This window comes from Lepus europaeus, chromosome 3 (assembly GCF_033115175.1).
Source record: "Lepus europaeus isolate LE1 chromosome 3, mLepTim1.pri, whole genome shotgun sequence".
Classification (NCBI taxonomy): Eukaryota; Metazoa; Chordata; class Mammalia; order Lagomorpha; family Leporidae; genus Lepus; species Lepus europaeus.
Window position 1 is genome coordinate 34,387,456 of NC_084829.1, and position 26,237 is coordinate 34,413,692.

The window sequence follows — 26,237 nt, forward strand, 5'->3', positions numbered from 1 at the left end:
GTCTCTGTCCCTTCCTCTTTATCCGTCATGCCCACCCTCCCATGCCAGGACAACAGTCGCCGGGTGGACAACGTGCTGAAGCTGTGGATCATAGAGGCCCGGGAGCTGCCGCCCAAGAAGCGGTACTACTGCGAGCTCTGCCTGGATGACATGCTGTATGCACGTACCACCTCCAAGCCCCGCTCCGCCTCGGGGGACACCGTCTTCTGGGGCGAGCACTTCGAGTTTAACAACCTGCCGGCGGTCCGTGCCCTGCGGCTGCATCTGTACCGTGACTCAGACAAAAAGCGCAAGAAAGACAAGGCGGGCTACGTTGGCCTAGTGACTGTGCCGGTGGCCACCCTGGCTGGGCGCCACTTCACAGAGCAGTGGTACCCCGTAACCCTGCCAACAGGCAGTGGGGGGTCTGGGGGCATGGGCTCGGGAGGAGGAGGGGGCTCGGGAGGTGGCTCAGGGGGCAAAGGCAAAGGAGGTTGCCCAGCTGTGCGGCTGAAAGCACGGTACCAGACAATGAGCATCCTGCCCATGGAGCTGTACAAAGAGTTTGCAGAGTACGTCACCAACCATTATCGGATGCTGTGTGCCGTACTGGAGCCCGCCCTGAATGTCAAGGGCAAGGAGGAAGTTGCCAGTGCTCTGGTTCACATCCTGCAGAGTACGGGCAAAGCCAAGGTGAGCGCTGTACCCTCAGGGAAAGATGACCTGGGAATGGATACTTGGTTTGGTGGTGGTGTTGGGGGGCCTGCGGACGGTGCAAATTTAAGAGATTGGGTACTGAGGCTGACTTTGGATTTCCCTGGGCTCCAGGATTTCCTTTCAGACATGGCCATGTCTGAGGTAGACCGGTTCATGGAACGGGAGCACCTCATATTCCGCGAGAACACGCTCGCCACTAAAGCCATAGAAGAGTACATGAGACTGATTGGTCAGAAATACCTCAAGGATGCCATTGGTATGGCCCACCCTCAGTCCCTTACCTTCCCAAACCTACCAGATCCCCAGTCCACCACTGAACCTGGTTAGGCCACATCCCAACTCCAACCTCTCTCAGGGCCCCAACCACCTGATCGTATAGTCCCCTCAGCACAGTCAGCCCCCGCCCTGCCATGGAAAAGCATGACTACTGCCTGTTGTGCCCCCACCCCCAGGGGAGTTCATCCGTGCCCTGTATGAGTCTGAGGAGAACTGTGAGGTGGACCCCATCAAGTGCACGGCGTCCAGTCTGGCAGAGCACCAGGCCAACCTGCGGATGTGCTGTGAGTTGGCCCTGTGCAAGGTGGTCAACTCTCATTGGTGAGACTGGGAACGCTGGGCTGGGGGGCCGGGGTCGGGGGAGTTGTGTGTTTATCTGTTCATCCATCTGTCCATCCTCCAAGAAGGTTGAGCACCAGTTGTAGGCAAAGCATTGTTCTGGGTACCTAGTGCAAACAGGTGAATGGGGCCTGGTCCCTGCCCCTGGAGGGCTTCCCTCAGAATGAGTAGGGATGAATTGGACACACTAAAAGCCACAGAACCGTTTTAGTATGTGTTGGTGTCAAGTGAGGGTCCTTTCACACAACATAGGGTCAGATGAGGCAGGACTTGGAGATAAGCAAGGAAAAGGTGCTCCTGGGCTGGCCTTTGAAGACCGGGTTAGGTCCTGATGGACAGACACAGTGAGCAAGCAAGACGTTTCAGAGACAGGTTATGGGACTGCCATGGGCGTGCAGGTGAGAAGGCCTTGGAGCTTTCAGGGAACAGCAATTAGAACAGTTTTAACAGAGTAGATAACTCATACTGCAGAGTGGCGGCAGAGACCTCTGGATGGGGTGGGAGGTGTAGTTAGGATTTGGTAGGCCTCAGGTGTAAGGAGTTTGAGTTCACCGGCAGGTCATGGGATGCCATTAAAGGTGCTGGTGCCAGGAAGAACGTGTTTTTGATTGAGAACACTAGTCCCTAAGCAGAGTGCAGTGGGGAGTTGACCGGAGCGGGCAGAGTAAAGTCTGTGCCATCGGGGGCTGTTTTTAGTGGGTTAGGCATGAAAATCAGATCCTGAGTGAGTGTGGGCAGGAGAGTGATGGGAAAAGTCCCAAGGGGCTGCTGAGGGAAGGTAAGCAGGAATTGGCAGCAGATTGGAAAGGAGGGGCGGGTCTGCTGGAAGTCAGGATGACTCCGGAGACCGAGAGGCTGGTGACTGGGAGATGGGTCTCAATGACAGAACCGGCAAAGTCAGGAGGAGGAGCCAGTTGGAGGTGTGGGGGCGACAGTGAGCTCTGTTTTACACTAGTGAAGTTTAAGGTGTCACGGGACATCGAAGGGGAACTGGGAGAGGGTGGGGCTGAGCTCTGAGCCATTCCGGGGACTGGGGATCATGCCTGGGGCACCTCCATCCCCATTTCCCTGGAATCCAGAAGAGTTGGGGGGTCCGAGCTCCCTGTACCTCAAGTGACCCTCCATCTCTCTCCCATCTCTGTCTCTCCCCGGTGTCTGTTTTTCTTCTCCTCCCTCTCCTTGTCTCTCTCACACACCCCTCCGTCTCTCTCCCACGTTGTCTCTCTCCCCTCCACTTCTCGCGCCCTCCCTCCTCCGCTCCATTTCTCTCTCCCAAATCTGTCTGTTGCCCTCTGCCATGGCCTCTTCTTCCAGCAGCCTTCCGTCTCCCTCCCCTGTCCCTGCTTCCCTGTCTCTCTCACCTCTGTTTCCACACCCTCACCTCCTACCACCCCCCTCAGCATGTTCCCTGGAAGCTGAGGGTCTCTGGGGCTCAGTCCCGGTCTCTCTCTTTCTCTCTCTCTCTCTCTGTCTTCCCACCCCTTCCCCTCAGCGTGTTCCCGAGGGAGCTGAAGGAGGTGTTTGCGTCTTGGCGGCTGCGGTGCGCAGAGCGGGGCCGGGAGGACATCGCAGACAGGCTGATCAGCGCCTCGCTCTTCCTGCGCTTCCTCTGCCCAGCCATTATGTCGCCCAGTCTCTTTGGGCTCATGCAAGAGTACCCAGATGAGCAGACCTCACGAACCCTTACCCTCATCGCCAAGGTCATCCAGAACCTGGCCAACTTTTCCAAGTGAGGGACGCTTCCTGAGGCCCTTGGAGGGAGACCCTAGATGGGTGGGCGTGAGGCCTTGCGTAAGTGTGTGACCTCTGCCTTCGGGATCCCTTGGTCAGGTTTACCTCAAAGGAGGACTTCCTGGGATTCATGAATGAGTTCCTGGAGCTGGAGTGGGGTTCCATGCAGCAGTTTCTATACGAGATCTCTAACCTGGACACGCTGACCAACAGCAGCAGCTTTGAGGGTTACATCGACTTGGGCCGAGAGCTCTCCACACTGCATGCCCTGCTCTGGGAGGTGCTGCCCCAGCTCAGCAAGGTCAGCACACACCTCCTCTGCCCTGTCCCCGGATGCCTCCGGCGGCTCCGGTGCCCCGAGAAACTACCCTCTGCACGCCACCCCTCCCCAGCTCAGACACCCTCTCCTGCATCCTCTGCGGCCCTCTCGGGGCTAGCCCCTAGCCCCACGTAACAGTCTCACCCTTTCAGGAAGCCCTGCTGAAGCTCGGCCCACTGCCCCGGCTCCTCAATGACATCAGCACAGCTCTGAGGAACCCCAACATCCAAAGGCAGCCGAGCCGCCAGAGTGAGCGGCCCCGGCCTCAACCTGTGGTGCTGCGGGGACCGTCAGCCGAGATGCAGGGCTACATGATGCGGGACCTCAACAGGTGAGCACCCTGGATCCCCCGGGAGCCCTGTCTTTCCTGTTCTGCATCCCCCTCCCTGTGCCCCACATGCATCTCTCTCAGACCTAAAAGAAAGCAAAAAGAAGCAGGTTCTCTGGGGAAAGTGGTAGGGAGGCTGGTGAGCACCCAGGTGCAGTGCCAGGTTCCTCCTGCTCCCAGCTTAGTTGAAAACCTCGGGGATCCCCGCTGCTTTGTCCCTTTACTCACCCAGACAGAAGTTCAGACATCACATACTGGTTCAGCCACGTGGTGTCCAAATAGCCAAACACCTGTGTCCTCCCCGGGATCCGCACTTGGAGGAGAAACACTTGGAAGCCTAGGGGCCTCCCAAGCCCCAGCACCCATTCCGACAGGGAGGGGGCACGCACCGCATGTGGGCCTCGGCTGCTGATTATATTGATGACCACCCCACTTGTTCCTTTGCCCGTGTCTCTCCCTCCATGACACCACACCCAACCCACCATTCCTGCCACGCCTTCCATTCGTCCACACCTCTCTCCTTCTCTGTCTGTGCTCGCCCCTCTTTCCATCTCTCTCCAGCTCCATCGACCTTCAGTCCTTCATGGCTCGAGGCCTCAACAGGTGAGGGGCTCTCCCCTCCCCCGCCCTGCTCTCCTCTCCTGTTGGCTCCCTCCCGTTCCGCCGGCCTTCGGCCTCCTCCTCTCTCCTTCTCGGCGCACCTCATCTCCTCCACATCTGCCCAGGCCTGCCCCTCATCCCTCCTCTCTGCCCCCCTCCCCTCCTCTGGGCCTCAGCCCTTCCCAGAGGGGCCTCGTCCTTTCCCGTGGCCCACCTGCCTTCCTCAGGGCTGCCGCCGCCAGCTCGCAGCCCTGCCCTCGTGGGTCCCATTTTTCACCTCAAGGCCTGTGCCAGACCGCAGCAGCCCTGGCCTTACCTCCTGCTTGTGTGCCCCTTCCCTTCCGACAGCTCCATGGACATGGCTCGCCTCCCCTCCCCAACCAAGGAAAAGCCGCCCCCACCACCACCGGGTGGTGGTAAAGACCTGTTCTACGTCAGCCGTCCACCCCTGGCACGCTCTTCGCCAGCGTACTGCACGAGCAGCTCAGACATCACGGAGCCAGAGCAGAAGATGCTGAGCGTCAACAAGAGTGTGTCCATGCTGGACCTGCAGGGCGATGGGCCTGGCGGCCGCCTCAACAGCAGCAGCGTCTCCAACCTGGCAGCTGTTGGGGACCTGCTGCACTCGAGCCAGGCCTCTCTGACGGCAGCCTTGGGGCTGCGGCCTGCACCTCCTGGACGCCTCTCGCAGGGGAGTGGCTCGTCCATCACAGCAGCTGGCATGCGTCTCAGCCAGATGGGTGTCACCACGGATGGTGTCCCTGCTCAGCAACTGCGCATCCCCCTGTCCTTCCAGAACCCTCTCTTCCACATGGCTGCCGATGGGCCAGGCCCCCCAGCAGGCCATGGAGGGGGCGGTGGCCATGCCCCACCCTCCTCCCATCACCATCACCACCACCATCACCACCACCGAGGCGGAGAGCCCCCTGGGGACACCTTCGCCCCATTCCATGGCTATAGCAAGAGTGAGGATCTCTCCTCAGGGGTCCCCAAGCCCCCCGCGGCCTCCATCCTTCATAGCCACAGCTACAGTGATGAGTTTGGACCCTCTGGCACTGACTTCACCCGTCGGCAGCTCTCACTCCAGGACAACCTGCAGCACATGTTGTCCCCTCCCCAGATCACCATTGGTCCCCAGAGGCCAGCCCCCTCAGGGCCTGGAGGTGGGGGCAGTGGGGGCAGTGGTGGGGGTGGCGGAGGCCAGCCGCCTCCTTTGCAGAGGGGCAAGTCCCAGCAGTTGACAGTCAGCGCTGCTCAGAAACCCCGGCCGTCCAGCGGGAATCTGTTGCAGTCCCCAGAGCCGAGTTACGGCCCCGCTCGCCCACGGCAACAGAGCCTCAGCAAGGAGGGCAGCATTGGGGGCAGCGGGGGCAGCGGTGGCGGAGGGGGTGGGGGGCTCAAGCCCTCCATCACCAAGCAGGTAGGTGAGGGCAGGTGGAAGGGGGGAGTGGGCAAAGAGCAGGAAGGGAAGAAAGAATGGGGTGGGGGAGGGGGGAGGGAGGGAACAGTCTATGGTCTGAATTTAAAATTTCTTCATCTCCTTTCATTCATTAAACAAGTGTGTGTGGGGGGGTGCCTGTATGCTGTTCTAGGCACCGTGGATACGGCCTGAATGCCAGGCTAAGGTCCCCGCCCTCATAGCACTGTCTCTTTAGAGGGCAGACGTGCTGAGTCACCACTGTAGCATTCAGAGGTGATAAGGCTGCAGCAGGGGAACATGGGACAACCTCCTTTGGCTGTGTTCTCTCTCTAAATGGCACCCTGCCTTCCCCTACCCTTCTGCCCTGTTTGCCTCCAACTTGGCTTGTCCCAGCATTCTCAGACACCGTCCACACTGAACCCCACGATGCCAGCCTCGGAGCGGACAGTGGCCTGGGTCTCCAACATGCCGCACCTGTCAGCCGACATCGAGAGTGCCCACATTGAGCGGGAAGAGTACAAGCTCAAGGAGTACTCAAAATCGATGGATGAGAGCCGGCTGGATAGGGTACGCGCCTGCCCCCCCAAGTCCCAGGTGTTCCTGTTATCCATGGGAGACCTGGAGTCACTTCCAGGGGAGGCAGGTGGGCCCAGGTAGCCATGGTGGAAAGAAAAGACAGATCTGATCCCCTCTTGTGGGAAGGCGTTAGTGCGTCAAAGGAGACCAGAGAGACGCAATCCGTTAAAAGCCCGTTTCAGCTCTGTTTTGGCCATTATACATGCCGTAGACTCTCGGGGGAGGGGGGATGTTCTATTTTAGACCTGCTGCCACATTCTTCCCCAGGGAGAACTTGAGCCCTGGCTCCTGGCTGCTCAGGAATGGAAGATTTGCCTTAGTAGCAGTGAGAGCTCACAGACTGAGCAGGGGCAAAAGGGGTTGCAGTTGTACTGGTGGCAACAGGCAGGGGCTGCATGTTGGAAACCAGTAGGCATTGGTCAAGTGGAAAGGCCGTCCAGAGACTGAGCAGCACCCAAAGACCTGGGACACACACAGGTAACTTCACCGAGTTACCTGGGGACACTGTTGCTCTGAGGGCACTGAGGAAGAGGGCGCTGCTGGGATTAGATCATCTGTAAAGCATATATACCCAAGATGGGGGGCTGGAAAGAGGCTACCCAGGGGGGTTCTTTGAGCATAGGAGACCTTGGGACTGATTTAGGTGGACTTGGTCCAGCAAGTTCCATGAAAATTAAGCCCTGCTGTCCCAAGTTGGCCATTATACGCAATGAATTCCCATCACCCTGTCTCTAGAGCAAGGTTGATTCTGTATCTTCAGAGAATGGGAAAATCTCTTGCATCTTTTTTTCTGCTCTGTACTTCAGGTGAGGAATCCTTGTTGGCAAAGGTTCTAGACTAGCTACTGGCAGTAGAACTTTGTGCAGTGATGAAAATGCACACTGTTCAGTCGGGAGACTGCTGGCCACTTGTGGCTGGTCGCCATTCAGGAGCTAGGTTTCAAACAGCTGCACAGAGACAGTGGCTACTGTATTAGCACAACTCTAGACTCGGAGCCAGTAGGGCAGATAAAATGACTCTTCCGACTCAGGCAGCCCTGGAATCCCGGGTTTGTTACTAACAGAGAAGCAATACTAGATTCTCAGCCTGGGGTTCACTGGAACATTCGTGATCCTCAGGATGCAGCCAAGGAGGGAGTCACAGGTAGGCAGAACCTGCCTCCGCCATGCAGTGTCTTTTCTTCCTGTTTTCCTCATGTGCTCTGTGGCCTGGCTTGGGGTTGGGGAGTCACTTTATCTTTCATTTCTGGGTACTGTGAGGTCCTCAAGTGCCCCGATGCACAGGCGAGGGCCATGTGTACCTCTCAGGGCGTGCAGGTCTGGGATCCTGCTCCATGTTGAGTGAGTCTCACACCCGCTAAAGCAGGTGTGTGCTGTGACCGGCAGGCAGGGAAAGGGTTGGCTGCCCCTTACCATGTAGTTAGTGGCTGTGCTGGGCAGACAGGGAAGGAGGCTGGGTTGGGGAGGATCGGGGCAGGAGTGCTCCTCATGGTGCGGGGTCGTGTGCCCGGCGGGCAGGTGAAGGAGTACGAGGAGGAGATCCACTCACTGAAGGAGCGGCTACACATGTCCAACCGGAAGCTGGAAGAATATGAGCGGAGGCTGCTCTCCCAGGAAGAACAGACCAGCAAAATCCTGATGCAGTACCAGGCCCGACTGGAGCAGAGTGAGAAGAGGCTGAGGCAGCAGCAGGTGGAGAAGGACTCACAGATCAAGAGCATCATTGGCAGGTGAGGGGCGGCCCGGGGAGGGGTAGCAAGGGAGAGCCTAAGTGTGAAGTGAGTGAGCTGCTCCTGAGGCCCCCGCCCCAAACTCAGGAGACCACTAGGAGAGCCTGTTGCCCTCCTCCCAGGGATGCCAGCCATTCACCCACCATCAGATGGGGGAGAGACCCCTTGCTCCATGGGTTAAGTGCCCCTGTACTGCACCCTGAGCTCCCTCCTGATCGAGTAACTTCTGAACCTGTTACTGTCCAGCCATCACTTTGTCTGGAACTCAGCCTAGGCTTTGATTCCCGCTGCTAGTTCTCAACCCTGTCTGTGATGTTCACCTCAAAGCTAGACAGGCATCCCGAGCCAGAGTGGCCCCTGCACCCCCATACTGGGCAGACCTTCCCTCTCCAGGCTTGGAACAGTGTTCCCTTAGAAAGGGTCTTTCAGCTTGTGCCAATCCCTAGGCTCCAAAGGAGGTTTCTCAGCAAGGGAGGTCAGTTATCCTGAGAGTGGGGCAGGGGAACCATGGGCCCCCCTCCAGCCAGAGCCAGCTGCGTTTTGATCCATTCTAAATGTATTTTTAAGACTTAATTAGAAGAAAAGGGCTTCTTGACTTGATAGATTTCTGAAAACCACAGCTCTGAGTTGTTGTCCTTGATGAGAAATCCCCATGCAACTCGTCGGCAGAGGCAGGGAGACGCCTCTTGGTCCGGGGATGGCTGTGCTCAGTGAGGGGGCATGCGGGAGCAGGGGTCCTGTCCTCAGCCACGCAGTGCCTAGGGAAAGGGGACAGAGGGCTGGGGGTGTCTAGGAGGTGGCGATCTCTGGGGCACAGAGTGTGTGAGGGTCCCTGACAGGAAGGTAGAGAGCAGGAGCCTAGCGAGGAGTCTTTGGGGTCACGACAGTGGGGGGTGGGGAGCAGAAGATGCCGGAGGCCTTTCCAGAGAGCTGTGGGGATCAGGAGTCCGGTGGGCAGGCCCCAAGCCCGTGCCCGCCACTAACCCCACTGAAGCCCGTCCCTTCAGGCTGATGCTGGTGGAGGAGGAGCTGCGCCGGGACCACCCCGCCATGGCTGAGCCGCTGCCCGAACCCAAGAAGAGGCTGCTCGACGCTCAGGTGGAAATTACAATGTCATTTATCTTCTCCGTGTCCCATCCCCATCCATCCCACTGTCCTTCGTGCACTCACTGCACCGGCCACCCCAGCCCCATCGCCATCTGTCTCTCCCATTGTCCTCCATTTGTCCACTGGCTGCTCCCAGCAGTCCCCTAGTGACCCCATCTTCATCCCATCGTTTGTGCCTTTGTCACTCCTGGCAGCGTCAGCCGCTTCCTGCCCCTTCCTGCCCCACTTTGCCTTCCTGTCCGCGTCTCTGGACCTTCGGCCAGAACCTCAGCCTCTCTTCTCCGGATTTCACCTCGATCTTTGAGCCCCTGCCCCTCCTCTGCCTACTCCTGTTCAAGGCAGGGGGGTTAGCGTTGTCTGTGCTTTCCTTGGGCCTGGAGGGCTAGAATGGTGCACAGAGCAGGATGAACTGTAGTTTCCCGGGGCTCCAGAGAGTCTTCCTGGAGACTGGGAGTCCTGTGACCTCTGTTCTTTTGGCTCCCCAATTCTCCTGACTCCTTGGCAGCTCCTGCGTAGCTTACTCCAACTCACTGTTGAGATCTGGAAGGTCTCCCACGCCCTCAGCTCCCCGACCCTCAGCCTCCATTGGGCCTGCCTTCCCCTCTACTTGGCTCACTTTCCAGCCCCCTGCTGCCCACCCTTTTCCTCTTGCCAGCCCTTCTGCACCCTAACTCCTGCATTCCCAAAATTCTGCTCTTTCCCTCCCATACTACTCCTTCCTGTGCTCTGACCGCCAGGCTTCCCCACCACTGCCACCGAGGCTCCTGACCCCATGACCCCACTCTTTCCCCCTGCAGCTCCTCATCAGGTAATTCTCCTGGTTCCGCTTTGACCACGGGCGGAAGACACAGGGGGAGGTGACTCCGGACCACTGCAGGTTGGTCGTGAAGCCCACTCCCCTACCACTCTGCAGAGCCTCACCCCCTCACTGCTGCCTGCACACCAAGAGCGCCTCGCAGACCCCACCCTCCTGACACTGCACAGACCCATCTCCCAAGACAGCACTCACAGAGAGCACTTGCTGCTGCGTCCCAGACTCTACAGCAGTGCCCTAGCCACACTGAGAGCCTGACCCTAGATGGACCCAGCGCATTCACAGGTTACACCCCCTTTCCTCTGAAGGTCACGCCCACCCTCCCAGCCTCCTCCTAACTCCAAATCCTCTTCCTCGCCAGTGTATGTCTGTCACCCCCCATTTCACCAGAGTGTCCTTGGGGATGGGTGGGGTGACGGGGTGGAGATGATGATGGGCTGGGAGGCCCTGGCTGTAGAGGCTGTGCCAACTGCAGCAGGTAGGTTGGGGTTTCTTCCTTTCCTAACCTTGGTTCTGTAGCCCGCCTCCTTTCCACGCCTCACCTCTTTCTTCCTCCTCCGTGAGGCAGAGGCACTGAGGTTTGTATCAGCCCTCAATGGATGGGAATTAGTGGGCAGTTAACTCAGGGAGACTGGGGCTGGGGGAGGCTAGGAAAAAATGCTGTGGGAATGTCGCAACCGTAAGCAGTGTGGGTGGAACAAGGAGGAACAAGAAAGGAACCTTGGACAGACCCTAGGACGTAGACCTGCCCATGTGGCCTGGGGGAAGATGTCTTCCCAGCTCAGACCATCGGGGCCAGGGAGCCATGCTGATTCCCGGGCAGATGCCAGCCACAGCACGTTCAGTAACCTCTCCATTCTGTCAGAGCTCACGCCCCCTCTCTCACCACCCCCTGGCCTGTCGGACACTAATCCTAGCTAAAAAGCCAGTAATTGGGAACCTGTCAGCCACACGTCATTTCTGAGATGCTTTGTTTTCTGCAGGTTTGATTTGCAGTGGGCAGTGGCTCCTCACACTGTAATTTTAACTCTGCCTGCCCAGTCTCTCTGTCAAAGTAGTCAGCAATCTGTAAACAGATGCTACAAGGCACCAGGGGACCCTACCATTCAAAGGACTCCTGCAGTGAATTCTTTTGTAAAATGAATAATGGTACCCTAATTTATCTACTTTCTAAATTTGGGTCCATGGGGGTGTAGGGGGCATGCCTGCGTGCCTCATCCTCGGGAGGGGACCCGTAGGGGCTCTCCCTCTGCTCCCTGCCGTTCTCAGACACCATCTGTAATTTCCGCTCCCTGACTGCAGTGTGTGAGCTACCAGCAAGCAGACAGGGCAGCTTTGCTTAACACGGGAGTCTGGGCGACCTTCTGAGGGGTGAGCTCTGTGGCCCCGGGATGGAAGAGAGCGCTGCCCTGGGCAACCTGACTTGGAATATTTCTGTATCCTCTGGAGATAGGTCAGGCATAGATATTTTGCCAGGCCTAAGGCTCCTAGGGCCCAGGAAAGAATTTTAACATTGGTTCTAAACCATTTGTAGGGACCGGTCCCTTGGCAACTCAGCCATTAATTTAAAATTAATTTTGAACTTGAATTTTTTTTAAAGATTTATTTATTTGAGAAGCAGAGTTACAGAGGGAGGTCTTTCATCTGCGGGTTCAACTCCCCAAGTGGCTACAACGACCAGGGCTGGGCCGATCTGCAGCCAGGATCCAGGATCCGGGAGCCAGGAGCTTCTTCTGGTCTCCCACTGGGTACAGGGGCCCAAGCACTTGGGCCATCTTCCACTGCTTTCCCAGGCCATTAGCAGGGAGCTGGCTCTGAAATGGAGCAGCCGGGACTCAAAGCGGTGCCCATAAGGGATGCCGGTGCCACAGGCAGAGGCTTAACCTACTCTGCCACAACACTGGCACAGAGCTTGAATTTTAAAAAATCCGAGTGAGTGACCAGAAGTGTAAGGGCATTCAGATGGCTGTCTTCTCTCCCAGCAGAGGAACAGAAGGTAAGGCTGAGGGTAGGAGCCAGAAATGAGTCCAGGAGCCATAGGAGGTGACGCAGATAGGACCAGGGGTGGGAGGAGGGTCTGGAACCTCTGGTCCTTTAACTAGGAGCTCTGGGAGAAGGACTGAGAGGAAGGTGGGGGTGGAAAGGGACAAAGGCAGAATCTGCTTCCCGGGGATGCAGATTGGGGCCTGCTGCGACTCTGTAGAAGCTCCTAGGCCTTTCTACCAGCCTCCCACTAGAGTGTTCCCTTCCCACATCACTGCCCTGAATCCCCTTCCTTTCCTCCCAGTGCAGTTAAACCTCTCTAATTTGGAATGTTATATTTGAGAAGATGGCCACTCTGAATAAGTGACAAAACTGAATGACAGTGTCTAGTTAATGAAATGCATGTCTTCAAAATATATACAGTAAGTAGCACTTGGTGAACAAGGCTCGTTCCACTCAGGCCCTTAGCATGCGTTCATGAACAGGATTGAAAAGTCTGTTTTCTACTATCGGTTCAATAGCCCCTCCCACAGACATATTTCCACCACTCATTTACAGAGCACACCCTTTCTTCATAAATAAAGGAAAACGCAGGCATGGTGTTTTTTTTTTTTTTTTCCAAATTATGAAAAAATTCCAACCCTACAGGGGTTTGGATTAATGAGGTTTGGCTGTACTGCCTCCCCTTGTTCCTCAATACCGTATGCCTACCTGGGAGTGGGGGTGGGCGGGGAGGGGGTGAGGCTAAGAGGGCTGAGGTTGGGGGTGAGGCAGCAGCTTTCAGCTTTGAGCTGGCTTCCTGGTGTGAAGGCCCCTGTTAGGCTTCTGGGGTGGAGATTCTCTTCCTGACACACACACACCCCCCAGAGGCTCCTGCAGGTGAGAAACAAAACAGGAAGATGGTAGGGATTGCTCTGGAGGGTGGGGGGTGGGCCCTGGCTTGTGGAGTGGGCTGGCTGTGGGGGAGGCTACTGCTAAGGGGGCTAGCACCCAGGCCCCCGCGAAGCGTCTCAATAAGTCCGCGCTCTCCTCTTTGGTGTCTTGCAGGAGAGGCAGCTTCCCCCCTTGGGTCCAACAAACCCGCGTGTGACGCTGGCCCCACCTTGGAACGGCCTGGCCCCCCCAGCCCCGCCTCCCCCACCCCGGCTGCAGATCACGGAGAACGGCGAGTTCCGAAACACCGCAGACCACTAGCCCACCCAGCATCACAGACCTTCTCCTTCCCCACGCACCCCACCCCTAACAGCACCAACCACCAGGACTGGACGGCACCGAGGGACAGCAGGATTGCCTCCCTGAATGGCTCCTTGGGGGCCCGGATCCCCCACCCCCACCGCACCATTTCCAGGAGGGAGAGCGCCCTCTTTTCCTTCCTGTCGGGGTGCTGCCCCCTTTGACCCCCCAGGGACCCTCGCCCAGGACACATGCCTACCCTACACAGACCCCTTCACTTCGGGGTGCTATCCCCATCCTCTGCCTCATCGTTCCCCTGAGCACTGGGGGACAGACCCTCACCCCCACCCTGGGGGTGCGGCACCTCCAAACTTTCAACTTCAGGGTGATTTTTTAGCAGTAACCAGAGCTGACAATCTAACTCCCCTCCACCGCCCCATTTTGGCCTCCCCTGCCCCCCTTGTTATGGGGAGGGGACCCCGGGTGAGGGGGCCCTATTACCCCTTGATTTCTCAGGAGCGTCTGGGGGGGCTCAGCACGCACAAACTCCTTCTCCTCCCACCACTCTTAAATTTACTCCCTCCCCACCCAGAACCCGATGGGTGGAGGGGGCCACCGGGGCAGGGAGGGGGCGGCAAGGGGGGAACGGGAGTTGTCTCCCTTTCTTCCCACACCTGATCTGCTCTCGGCTGGTCCCAGAGCGGGGTGAGGGGGCTTATGCCCCCCCCTGCCCCAGTGTGTTGGGTGGGGTGGAATTGAGGTTAGGGTGAGGGGGTAGGGCTTAGGAGGGTGTGTATGTTGGAAGGACAGACCTGTTGATCTGCCCTACACTGACATACACAGTCCCTCCCCCCAACCCCTCCCCTCTCTCTTGGTCTCTACTCCCAGGGGGAGGGGGGAACTTACTCTAGGAAAAGCCATGTCTCTCTCCCCCAGGGTGGGGGGACCTGTGTTGGAGGAGGGGTATTGGGGGGCTCCCCTTCCATGACTTTGTCCCCTGGGGGAGGTAGGACAGGGCTGGGCTTCCCTCTCATCCTCCCCCCCCCCCCAATCTCCCTCCACCTCTCTCCCTCCCGCCAGCTCCACAATTTTTCGGTGTTTCTCTGTACATAGCTCTCTGGCGGGATAGGGGAGGTAGGATGGATGGGGTTTGGGGTGGGTAGGCCATGGGAGGGAAGAAGCCCCTCCTTGGTACCCCCTCCTCCCTGACTGCTGTCCCCTACCCAGCCTTGTCCCCTCATCCCTTCTTGCGTTTGGTATTGAGACTTTTCCCAGACTCCTCCCCTCTTTCTTTTGTATGGACATTTCCCCTTCAGTCCCATCCCCCTCCACACATACACCCAGCCGGGGCCAAATTTATACTTATATAAAAGTTGTAAATATGTGAAATTTTATCCCTGTGCCCTTCCCTCCGCTTTCCCCACCTCAGCCTTCCCCTCTCCTGCCCCTTCCTCCTCTCCTCTTTGGCTGTTGTAATTATCTGGGGTTTGTACTGTACATATCCGGGGTGTGTGTGTGTGGGCTGGGGGCAACCCCCCTGTACAGAGCTTCCTGGCCCCCTCCCCCCCGCCACCTAAGGGTAGGGAGATGCTCTTCCTACCCGTTTTATTTTGTTTTCTCGTTCTCCCTCCCCAACCCACTCCCAGCCTTCTCTATCCCCCACCGCTGCCCCTTTTTCTCCACTCCCAGCCCCATTTCCTTTTTTTCTGGAGTGTGTGGTGAAACAGAAAAATCATGTTTAATAAACGGAGATTGTTCTTTTATCGCTGTGCCGCCTTTCTTAGCCTGGGCTCTCCGGGAGGATCAGCGGGGGGACGGACTTTTACTTTGTTGAGAGGGAGCGGACAGCCTGGAAGGAAAGCCGACACCCCTGCCCGACGCCGGTCTCCGCACAGAAGGCTGCCCCGCGAGGACAGGACGCTGGGCGCGGGGAGGGTTCTGTCCGGCCCAGACTTCCCCAGTCCAGCCGACTCGCACCCGCCGCTGCACTTACCCCAGGAGCAAAGAGGATGGGATAAAAGAGAACCCAGAACGAAGCTGGCTTAGTTTAATTGGTGAAGGAAACGATCCCGTGCGGACTGCAGGGAAGCGCTCGGCGCCTCAGCTAATCTGAGTTCCAGGCCCAGCACTGCGGGTTCCCCGGCCGGACACCGAGGACGGCAACGCCTGGCTCGCCGGGCCGGGGGACACAAGGTGACGTGAGCCCGCAAAGGCGCCACTTCATCTCTTCCCCAGCACCTCGGCGCTGCGGGCGGCCAGCGGCCCGCCCTCTCCGGGCTGCGGCCTCCGGAGCCACGGCTTCCCCTCCGCCGCTCCCGGAGACGCCCCCACCCGCCTCCCGCCGGCCCGCCCCTTCTCGCCCGGGCAACCAATCAACACAGGGCTTGTAGGGCGCCCCATTCCGATTGGCTGCAGTTGTGGCCCCCGCCCGCCGCTCCCGGCGACCGCGTCCGGCAGGGAGGGGTGGCTTCCGGCCCGAGACGGCGCCGTAGCTGCCGAGAGGCTGCGAGGGCCTCGCCGCGTGTGTGACGGCGGGGGCGTGTCGGCTGGGGTCCGGGGCTCGTGATATCCCCGTGGCTGCGGCTACCCGGGAGCTGGCCAGCGCGGGCACAGTGAGTGAAGCGAAGCGGGACGGAACGCCGGGCCAGGAGTCGACCCCGAGCAGGTGAGGTTAGGCTGGTAGCCGAAGGACCTCCTCATCTTCCCCAAGGCCTGGAAGCTAAAACCAGGGGTTCGTGTTTTGTTTGTTTTTGTCTTCTTGGTGGGCGGGACTGGTATGCAGACACGGTCACTGGCCGGAAGAGTTTCCACATGTAGGTGGGAGGGGGGGCATTCGTTTGCGGAGATACAGTTCCCGTTTTCTGGGGCGTGTGTGACATCCCCCCCCCCGCACCCCGTCTCTTTTCCTCCACAGCCTTCCTCTCACGTGGGTTCCCCCCCAGGCTGCGTCTCCTCTTCCCGACCCTTTGGGATCTCCGAGGAGGCCATGGAGACCTCGACGCCTTTGCCTGCTGCGCCCCCCTCCGCGGTGTGCAGCTCAGCGCCGCGGACAATCCAGATCGAGTTCCCTCAGCACAGCTCCGCGCTGCTGGAGTCCCTGAACCGCCACAGACTGGAGGGGAAGTTCTGCGATGTGTCCCTGCTGGTGCAGGGCCGGGAACTCAGGGCCCACAAGGCGGTGCTGGCTGCCGCCTCTCCCTACTTCCACGACAAGCTGCTTCTGGGCGATGCGCCACGGCTCACGCTCCCGAGCGTCATCGAAGCCGATGCCTTCGAGGGGCTGCTGCAGCTCATTTATTCAGGGCACCTCCGCCTGCCACTGGATGCTCTCCCCGCTCACCTCCTTGTGGCCAGCGGCCTTCAGATGTGGCAAGTGGTAGACCAGTGCTCGGAGATCCTTAAGGAGCTGGAGACTTCGGGTGGTGGGATCTCAGCCCGCGGAGCCGCCTCCTACCATGCGCTTCTTTCCACCACATCCTCTCCGGGAGGCTGGTGCGTCCGCTCTTCCCCTTTCCAGGCCCCAGCACAGCCCTCCGCTCCTGCTGAGAGACCTGCTGAGAGCCCCATCGGAGGGGAGGGGAGTGAACTGGGAGAGGTGTTACAGATTCGGGTGGAGGAAGAGGAGGAGGAGGAGGAGGAGGAAGACGACGAGGAGGGCCAGGGGTCAGCAACGCTCTCGCAGACGCCCCAGCCTCAGAGGGTACCAGGGAGTCTGCCCCGCCCTCACGGATCCCTCGCCTTGCCCGTATCTGCTACTCCCCGCAGGCTGCCAGAGGGCGAAAATGCACCACTTGAGGTTCCTGCCGCTCCTGCTGCAGTGCCCCCTAAAATCTTCTACATTAAGCAGGAACCCTTTGAGTCTAAGGAGGAGTTAGGAGGTGGAACCCAGTCTGGAGGAATAAAGGAGGAGACCAAAGCATTTCCTGGAGGGGACCCGGAGGGGAATGGGGAGCTGGGGTTCTTATTGCCCTCAGGAGTAGGGACAACATCTGGGGGAGGCGGTCCATCCTGGAAACCAGTGGATCTTCATGGGAATGAAATTCTGTCCAGCGGTGGAGGGCCTGGGGGAGCTGGGCAGGCTGTGCACGGTCCTGTGAAGCTAGGCGGGGCACCCCCTGCCGATGGAAAACGCTTTGGTTGCTTGTGTGGGAAGCGCTTTGCAGTGAAGCCGAAGCGTGACCGCCACATCATGCTGACCTTCAGCCTTCGACCTTTTGGCTGTGGCATCTGCAATAAGCGCTTCAAACTGAAGCACCATCTGACAGAGCACATGAAGACCCATGCCGGAGCCCTGCACGCTTGTCCCCACTGTGGCCGTCGGTTCCGGGTCCACGCCTGTTTCCTTCGTCACCGAGACCTGTGTAAGGGCCAGGGTTGGGCCACTGCCCACTGGACTTACAAGTGACAGCTGAGGCCATCCACTAACTTGTAGGAAAAGGTAGCCATTGCTGCTGACGGATTCGTGCCCTTTGCTACCCCAGACCCGGATCTCATAATCATGCCAAGTGGATAAATGTGTTACGGATCTCTTGTTCTTGGGTGTAGGCCTCAGTCTGACAGATTTGGAACTCAGATTTCTCATCTCACCTCAGGTTTTTGCTAACCACCCTACAGGAAAATAGTTTGCAGACCATTCTTAAACTGTTCACTTGCCCATAGTAGACCTTTTTGTAGTGGTAGTATCCATTGAGGAAACCAGGTTTCAGATTAGAAGGCTATTTGGTGAGGGAACAATGAACAGCAAAAAGACATACATAGTGGTCAGTGTTTATTCGGTCTCCATGAGGAGTTAAAGGGCTGGTCTCCAGTCAGGGATATGTTTCATTCAGAGGTCAAGTAATTGAGACTCAGCTCTAAACTTTGCTCTCCCTCATCATAGCTGGAATGATGTGAGCAGAGTTCTTATGTGCTCTTCTGTTCCCTCAGATTGTCCCTAGCTTTCTCACCAGTAGGCACCTTCCCAACACTTTTTTTTTTATGTTGTAGTGAGCACTTTAAGCCGAGCATTCCATATGTCATTCCCAGAACCCTCTTTGATGGAGGGTATTCCCTCGACAATTAGTGCCTCTTGTCTACCTTTGACCACAACTAATAACTCGTATTTTGGTCACAGTGACTGGAATGTGATCATTGAACTCAGGAGATGGCAGCTGACCTAACATGCTCTCAGGGTAGCGCGACTACTCTCTGAACAAGTTGCCATGGTCGGAGGAGCTCAGGGCCGAGACAGCACATGCTGAACACTAGAGGAACTTCACAGTGGGACCATACGCCACCTCCCTCTCCATCCCACCTATGTGTGACAGAGACAGCTCCTCTGTGGAGAGGTATAAGGGTAGATATCGGAATTAGGGGGAGGGGAATCTACAGTTTCCTAATTGCCTAATTTCTTCTAATAAACTCTGCCCTGAAATCTAAACTGACAGTGGGCTAGATTGAATAATTTGTGTGAGAACAGAGCTAGACTTGGATGCATTTTGTACTAGCTTTTCTGGATGAGAGAAGAGTTGGATGATTTCACACTGGTGAAGAGAACATTGCTCTGGATTTAGGCCTTGACCTTCCTCTGAGTAACTGCAAGCAGCCTAGCTTACTTTTCAGAACTGTTACCATTTTTTTCCCTGGGGTGGGGTGATGTGCACTTCCTAACTGGTCCTCTGTATTTTATTAAAGGGGTTGGTTCACGCGATCTTTACCTATAATATTCCCTGACCTCCTGTGTTACATATATTTGGGTGTTGTATTGCTTATTCTACAAACATCTAGTGCAAAACACTGTATCAGACCCTGATTAACACTCTGCCCTGGAAAACCTCACAGCTACTACCAAAGTGACAATTAATTACAATGTGGTATGATAAATCAGTGATAGTGTGACTACAGTGCCACAAAGGAAGCTTGAGTAAAATCCCTTTTTATAGGTCCCCTGGGGCTTCACAAATGTAACTTCTGTGTGGCCATGGGAGTGGGTGGCTAAAGTGATGAGCTAGTAAACACAGTAGTTGAAGTGAGGACTATAGGGCCAGGGATGACAACCTTCCCCAAAATGTGTTTCTCAAAAGTTACTAGATGGGGCTGGCACGGTGGCAACAGGTAAAGCCACCACCTGCAGTGCTGACATCCCTTATGGGCACCAGTTCGAATGGCTGCTCCACTTCTGATCCAGCTCTCTGCTATGGCCTGGGAAAGCAGTAGAAGATGGCCTAAGTGCTTGGGCCCCTGCACCTGTGTGGGAGACCTGGGAAGAAGCTCCTGGCTCCTGGCTTTGGATTGGCCCAGCTGCGACCATTGTGGCTATTTAGGGAGTGAACCAGCAGATGGAAGACTCTCTGCCTCTGCTTCTCTGTAAATCTGCCTTTTAAATCAGTAAATAAATCCTTTAAAAAAAGTGAGCAGATGTGGCACCCACAAGGGCTGAAATGTGACTTTGTGCCTGAGAAGCTGCATTCTCCTAATTGGGATTTGTCTGCTTGTCCAAAGAGCCATCATTGTCCCATTACCATGGTAGTGACTGAACGCACTGGAAGAGGGGTTAGGGAGGGATTTGCCCACCTTGAATCTTCTCTAGTCCCACCAGCCCTTGTTGGCACACAGCCTGGCAGCCAAGATCCTTTGGTTGCAAGCCGTGGGAACTGACTCTGACCTAATCAAAATGGAGATTACGAAAGGATATGGAGTAGTTCTGGAATGGAAGGACAAGACCAGGGTCAGCTCCAAGACCGGGCTCCTTGGAGTGATGATCCCTGGGCACAGGTTCTAGAGTGATCACAGGTTCTGGTTTCTCATCTCAGAATTTCCCAGGAGAGAACTCAGCCTCATGTCCGTCCTCTGGCCAGAGCACCTTGATCATGGATCCCACCAACGTGGTGACAAAGTAGATGTGGAATCCTCAAAGGGAAATTGACGACCGAGGCCAGGAGAGTGGAGAGAGGGTGCTGGCTGGCCCCCAGCAAGAGGCCCACCCAAGGGAGTCTCTGTGTGTTCCCCATCTGGGGCTTCTTAAAGCCTCATCTGAACTCAGTGGATATTCAAGTCATTGAGCCTGCCCAACGTCACCTCATCCTGCTTTCCAATCCCTGTAACACTGTGCTGTTACTTTTATCAAATCAAGTAAAGTGTGGATATTGTACAGAAGATGAGACATGTAATGCTTAGGATTAGATGTTACCACTGTTGCTATTGTGTGTCACAAACCCTGGAAGACTTTTTGCCTTCTAACTTTACAAATTCCTTTTTTTTTTTTTAATAACTGCCTGCTTTGTTGAAGGCACTGATGAAAAAGCAGAAGGCATCCTAGGGACCTGGACCCTGGGTTCTCTTTAAGAGGCAGAGCTGGTTTAAACTAGCTAGGTAGATACTTATTTCCTTGAAGTCTGAGCGCTTCCAAAATATCCTTTAGGGGCAGGTGTTTGGTGCAAGGTTAAGGCGCCACTTGAGATGCCTGCATCCCATATTGGAGTGCCTGCTTCACTTCTGATCCAGCTTCCTGCTACTGTGCATCCTAGGAGGTGGGAATGATAATGGCTGAAGTACTTGGTCCCTGCCATGGCTTCTGGGAGACCCAGATGGAATTCTGGGCCCCTGGCCCAGCCCAGCCCGAGCTGTTGCAGGTATTTGGGGGAGTGAACCAGTGGATAGAAGATCTCTGTCTCCCTTTCAAATAAAATATTTTTTTTTAAAAAAGATACATTTATTTGATTTTTTGTTATTTTATTTATTTGAAAGGCAGAGCTACAGAGGGAGAGACAGAGATCTATCTGCTGGTTCACCCCCCAAATGGCCGCAACTGTCAGAGCTGGGCCAGGGTGGAGCCAGGAGCCTCTTCCAGGTCTCCACCGTGGGAGTGCTCGGGCCATTCTCTGCTGCTTTCCCAGGTGCGTTAGCAGGGAGGTGGATCAGAAGTGGAGCAGGGGCCAGTGCTGTGGCCTAACAGGTAAAGCCACCATCTATTGTGTCAGCATCCCATTTTGGCTCCGGTTCAAGTCCTCAAATGGCCTCAATGGCCGGAGCGGGCCGATCCAGAGCCAGGAGCTGCTTCTGGGTCTCCCGTGAGAGTTCAGGGGTCCAAGTACCTGGGCCATCTTCTACTGCTTCCCCATGCCAGCAGCAGGAAACTGGATCAGAAGTAGAGTATCCAGGACTGGAACCGGTGCCCATATGGGATGCCGCCACTGCAGGCGGAGGCTTACCCTACTTCACAACAATGCCAGGCCCACTGAGGTTGATTCTAGGAAAGGATTAGTAGATGAAAAGTCTGGAAAGAAAATTAGTTTGCTTCACAGGGAGACTGATGGGCTTGGAGCTACAGGAGAAGGATGACACGTGTGATTGGAAAGGTAGGCTGGGGCCAGATCATGGAGAGCTGTGCAGATCAGGAAAGGAATTTAGATTTGGAAGCAGAATTGATGACAATAAAGAGTTTTAAGTAGCGGAGTAATGATCTCTTCACATGTTGAAGAGATTTCCTGTGGCTACAGAGTGAATACTGGATCATTAGGAAGCAAGAATGCAAGCAGGGAAACTACATAAACTATTCCTTGTTTTTTTTTTTTAATTTAAATATTGATTTATTTAAATATTTATTTATGTGAAAGAATTACAGAGAGGAGAGATCTTTCATCCACTGGTTCATTCCCCAACTGGCTAGGGCTGGGCCAGGCTGAAGCCAATAGCTTGTTCTGGGTCTTCTACATGAGTGCAGGAGCCCAAGTACTTGGGCCATCTTCCACTGCTTTCACAGGCGCATTAGCAGAGTGCTGGAGTGGAAATGGAGCAGCTGAGATTTGAACTGGAGCCCATATGGGATGCCAGTACTGCAGATGGCAGCTTAACCCACTTTGCCATAGCACTAGACCTCCAAATATGCTATTTCAATAGTGCAGACAAGAGGTGAGTAAAGGGAGCAGATACAGAGAGAAGTAAGCAAACTAAAATTATATTTGGAGGCAGGACATTCTAATGGATTAATAATAGAGATTTGGGAAAGTAAAAAGTCAAGGAAGATCTCAAGTTTCTAGAGCCTGAGCAGTTGAATTGCAGGTCATTTAATGAATGGAAGCCAAGAATATGAGAACTTGGGAGTGGATCGAGTTTTGTTTCAGGGGCCGGTGCTGTGGTGTAGGGGCTCTTGCAGTGCCAGCATGCAATACAGGCACCAGGTTGAGTCCTGGCTGCTCCACTTCTGGTCCAGCTCTCTGCTTATGGCAGAGAAGAAGCTCCTGACTTCGGATCAGCTCAGCTCTGGCCGTCGTGGCTATGTGGGGAGTGAATCAGCAAACCGGCGTTCTGCTATGGGATGATGAGTAAACAGATAGGAATCTATGAGAAGTTTGGAGTGACTGAACAATGAGAAGGGTACTACTAATAGTGCATGTGGGCCAGCGCTGCGACTCATTAGGCTAATCCTCTGCCTGCGGCACTGGCACCCGGGGTTCTAGTCCCGGTCGGGGCGCCGGTTCTGTCCCGGTTGCCCCTCTTCCAGGCCAGCTCTCTGCTGTGGCCCGGGAAGGCAGTGGAGGATGGCCCAAGTGCTTGGGCCCTGCACCCGCATGGGACTCTGGGAGGAAGCACCTGGCTCCTGACTTTGGATCGGCACAGCACGCCGGCCGTAGCGGCCATCTGGGGGGTGAACCAACGGAAAAAGGAAGACCTTTCTCTCTGTCTCTCTCTCTCTCTCTCACTGTCCACTCTGCCTGTCAAAAAAAAAAAAAAAAAATAGTGCATGTGAAGCAACTACTTGTGATAATATTTTCTTTTTCTTTATTCTTTTTGACAGGCAGAGTGGACAGTGAGAGAGAGAGACAGAGAGAAAGGTCTTCCTTTTTGCCGTTGGTTCACCCTCCAATGGCCGCCGCGGTTGGCGCGCTGCAGCCGGCGCACCGCGCTGATCTGATGGCAGAAGCCAGGTGCTTATTCTGGTCTCCCATGGGGGTGAGGGCTCAAGCACTTGGGCCATCCTCCACTGCACTCCCTGGCCACAGCAGAGAGCTGGCCTGGAAGAGGGGCAACCGGGACAGGATCGGTGCCCCGACCGGGACTAGAACCCGGTGTGCCGGCGCCGCAAGGCGGAAGATTAGCCTAGTGAGCCGCGGCGCCGGCTGTGATAATATTTTCAAAAAAAGGTGAGAAAACTCTAATTCAGTACCACCAAAAGTGGAACCTGCTAAGATGTGTTACAATTAATGGTAATAAAGAAAAAGGCAGTGAGGAAAATTCACAAAAAATATGCAAATGTAAGGTGTTTAGAGCCTCTGTGTATACTTTGTATTATCATTAGCAGGTATATTGCAGAAAATATGTGAATTTATGATGCACTATTAAACTAATGTACCACCAGTAAACTTAACTCATATCTCATGTTTTATTTATTTGTTTTCAAGATTATTTAGTTGGGGCAAGCACTGTGGCACAGCAGATAAGCCGCCACCTATGATGGCATCCTCTGTGGGTGCTGGTTTGGGTACTGGCTGCTCTACTTCCTATCCAGCTCCTGGCTAATGTGCCTGGGAAATCAGTGAAAGATAGCTCAGGGATCTGGGCCCCTGCACCCACGTGGGAGACGGATGGAGTTCCAGGCTCCTGGCTTTGGCCTGGCCCAGCATGGCCATTGCATCCATCTGGGGAATGAGCCAGTAATGGAAGATCTCTGTCTCTCTCCCTCTCTCTCTCTGTAACATTCAAAAATAAGTAAATAAATCTTTTTCTAAAATGTAAAATCACAAGGCAAACTTAAAATTCAGTGAAGTGATTAAAGTGGTCTGGTTCACAGATAAGGTCAGTCTGCTTTATACACTTCCTGTGCTATCAAAGGTTAAAACAAGAAGCAGCATCTCCAGTCTGACAAATTTCAACAGAGGTCAAGCTTCCCGAGGTCAATGTACAGTTCCAGGAGGTTTTCTGGACTTCAATGCAAGCACAAATAATTTTCCATATTTCACTTAACTCTGCAGTTGAGGCGCTTCCACCTACCCTTCCATTGGAGATGATTCATCTACACTGTAATAACATTCTAAAAGGCAAGGATCAAGAGAATAATACAATATAGTTACTTAAATGCCTTCCAAGTGATGAATATGTGCAGTTAAATCAAATGCTCTTGGACTGGTATCAGTATTTGGCAGTACCTATCTGTGTAAAGACATTTTCTTTTTAACTTATTTATTTGAAAGAGTTACAAAGAGAGAGGGAAAAGGACAGAGGGACAGAAAGAGAGAGAAAGCTACCTTCCATCTGCTGATTCACAAATGGCCACAACAGCTGGGCCAGGCCAAAGCCAGGAGCCAAGAGCTCCATCCCAGTCTCCCACATGGGTGGCAGGGACCCAAGCACTGCTTTCCCAGGCACATTAGTAGGAAGCCTGACTGGAAGTGGAGTAGCCTCAACTCGACCTGGCACCCGCATGGGATGCCAACATGGCAGGCAGCAGCTTAACCTGCTATGCCACAATGCCAGCCCCAGAAATTTAAGTATATACCTAATATCCTTGACTTTGCTTCTTGGCATGCTAAGCATAAGATAGTTAATATCTGATCCTTTATAGAGTAATTTGGCCAATTTTTGATCTAGAACAATAATTAAGTATATCTAGTAGCCCACATGCATAGCTTATAGCAATTGAAACAAAACTTCTTTTTTAAATATTTATTTATTTGTTTGTTTCAAAGGCAGAGTTATAGAGGCAGAGAGAGAGAGAGAGAGAGAGAGAGAGAGAGAGAGAGAGAGATCGAGATCTTCCATCCATTGATTCACTCCTCAAATGGCCACAACAGCCAGATATGGGACTATCTGAAGCCAGGAGGAGCCTAGAGCTTCTTCACTTTTTGGTCTCCCACACGGGTGCAGGGGCCCAAGGACTTGGGCCATCTTCCACTGCTTTCCCAGGCACACTAGTAGTGTGTACATTAACAAGATGTACATTGGGGCCGGCACCGTGGCTCACTTGGCTAATCCTCTGCCTGCGGTGCCGGAATCCCATATGGGCGCCAGGTTCTAGTCCCGGTTGCTCCTCTTCCAGGCCAGCTCTCTGCTGTGGCCCGGGAGGGCAGTGGAGGATGGCCCAAGTGCTTAGGCCCCTGCACCGGCATGGGAGACCAGGAGGAAGCACCTGGCTCCTGGCTTCAGATCGGTGCAGCGCTGGCCGTAGTGGCCATTTGGAGAGTGAACCAATGGAAGGAAGACCTTTCTCTCTCCCTTTCTCTCTCTCTCTCTCTCTCTCTTACCGTCTAACTCTGCCTGTCAAAAAAACAAAACAAAACAAAAAACAAAACAAAACAAACAAAAAAACCCACCAGAGATGTACATTAACAAGAAACTGGAATCAAAAGCAGGGGAGCATTCCTGCCACTCATGTAGGAGACCTGGATGGAATTCTAGGCTCCTGTCATCAGCCCGGCCCAGCCCCAGCTGTTGTGGGCATTTGGGGAGTGAAAGCAGGTAATAGATCTCTGTTTGTGTGTCTATCTCTCTGCTTCTCAAATAAAATAAAAATTTAAACACACCCACCCGTTATGGGGCAGGCATGTGGTGCAGTGGGTTAAGCTGCTGCTTGGGACACCTGTATCCCATACTGGGCAGAGTTCCTGGTTTGAGTCCTGGCTGCTCTGCTTCTGATCCATCTTCATGGTAAAGCACTGAAGGAAGGAGCAGAGGAATGCTGAAGTGCCGCAGTGCCTGCCGCCCACGCGGGAGACCCACATGGAGTTCCTGGCTCCCTGCTTTGGCCTGGCCCAGCTCTGCTATTGTGGGTATTTGGGGAGTAAAGCAGTAGATAGTAGATCTTGATCTCTCTCTCTCTGCATTTCAAATAAATAAATATTTTAAAAATCCCTCATATATGTTAAACTCAACTGTTTTTAAGTTGACACATGCTATGGTTTGGATGTTGGAAGTTCCCCAAATGCTCAGATGTTAAGTGCTTGGTCCCTAGGGTGGCCCAGTTGGGAGGTGGTGGCTTACTGGGAGGTCCTTGGGTCATTAAGGGCATGCCCATGGAGGGAGTTGTGCTGAGAAGGTTGTGAAGGTTGTGATCAAAGCCTGAGTTTGGCCCCGTCCATCTCTCTCTGCTTCTGGCTTATTACATGGTCTTTCCTCCACACATAGTCTGCCATCCCCATGGGCCTTCATGGTAGCCTGTGTCATGCTGTCTGC

The 26,237-nt window shown here is 55.0% G+C and overlaps 2 protein-coding genes across 12 annotated transcripts in view; both read left to right on the forward strand.

Moving 5' to 3' along the window:
- SYNGAP1 (synaptic Ras GTPase activating protein 1) overlaps nt 1-13,705 on the forward strand; it is a 29,339-nt gene extending 15,634 nt beyond the window's left edge. For 3 of the 10 annotated variants that reach the window (XM_062185961.1, XM_062185967.1, XM_062185966.1), the window contains 11 exons: nt 49-672; nt 808-952; nt 1,149-1,293; nt 2,804-3,040; nt 3,142-3,343; nt 3,514-3,692; nt 4,638-5,709; nt 6,103-6,276; nt 7,803-8,014; nt 9,022-9,112; nt 12,966-13,705. In XM_062185961.1, coding sequence (XP_062041945.1) covers nt 49-672; nt 808-952; nt 1,149-1,293; nt 2,804-3,040; nt 3,142-3,343; nt 3,514-3,692; nt 4,638-5,709; nt 6,103-6,276; nt 7,803-8,014; nt 9,022-9,112; nt 12,966-13,112 — 3,228 coding nt within the window. In that variant the 3' untranslated portion in view covers nt 13,113-13,705. Of the gene's footprint in view, nt 1-48; nt 673-807; nt 953-1,148; nt 1,294-2,803; nt 3,041-3,141; nt 3,344-3,513; nt 3,693-4,250; nt 4,293-4,637; nt 5,710-6,102; nt 6,277-7,802; nt 8,015-9,008; nt 9,113-9,918; nt 11,471-12,965 lie in introns of those variants that run through there. The other 7 variants (XR_009865486.1, XR_009865485.1, XR_009865487.1 and 4 more) reach the window with 7 other exon arrangements.
- A 1,882-nt stretch (nt 13,706-15,587) lies between these two features.
- ZBTB9 (zinc finger and BTB domain containing 9) lies at nt 15,588-20,655 on the forward strand. 2 transcript variants are annotated; one of them, XM_062185969.1, is made up of 2 exons: nt 15,588-15,756; nt 16,006-20,655. In XM_062185969.1, the coding sequence occupies exon 2, from the start codon at nt 16,078-16,080 to the stop codon at nt 17,494-17,496; it is 1,419 nt and encodes a 472-aa protein (XP_062041953.1). In that variant the 5' UTR covers nt 15,588-15,756; nt 16,006-16,077; the 3' UTR covers nt 17,497-20,655. The 2 variants fall into 2 exon arrangements, with proteins under 2 accessions (XP_062041953.1, XP_062041954.1); XM_062185970.1 differs by having other exon boundaries at nt 15,737-15,822.
- Nucleotides 20,656-26,237: the final 5,582 nt, after the last annotated feature.

Coding starts and splice junctions, on each gene's coding strand:
- ZBTB9 (XM_062185969.1), top strand. CDS start 16,078: ATGGAGACCTCGACGCCTTTGCCTGCTGCGCCCCCCTCCGCGGTGTGC.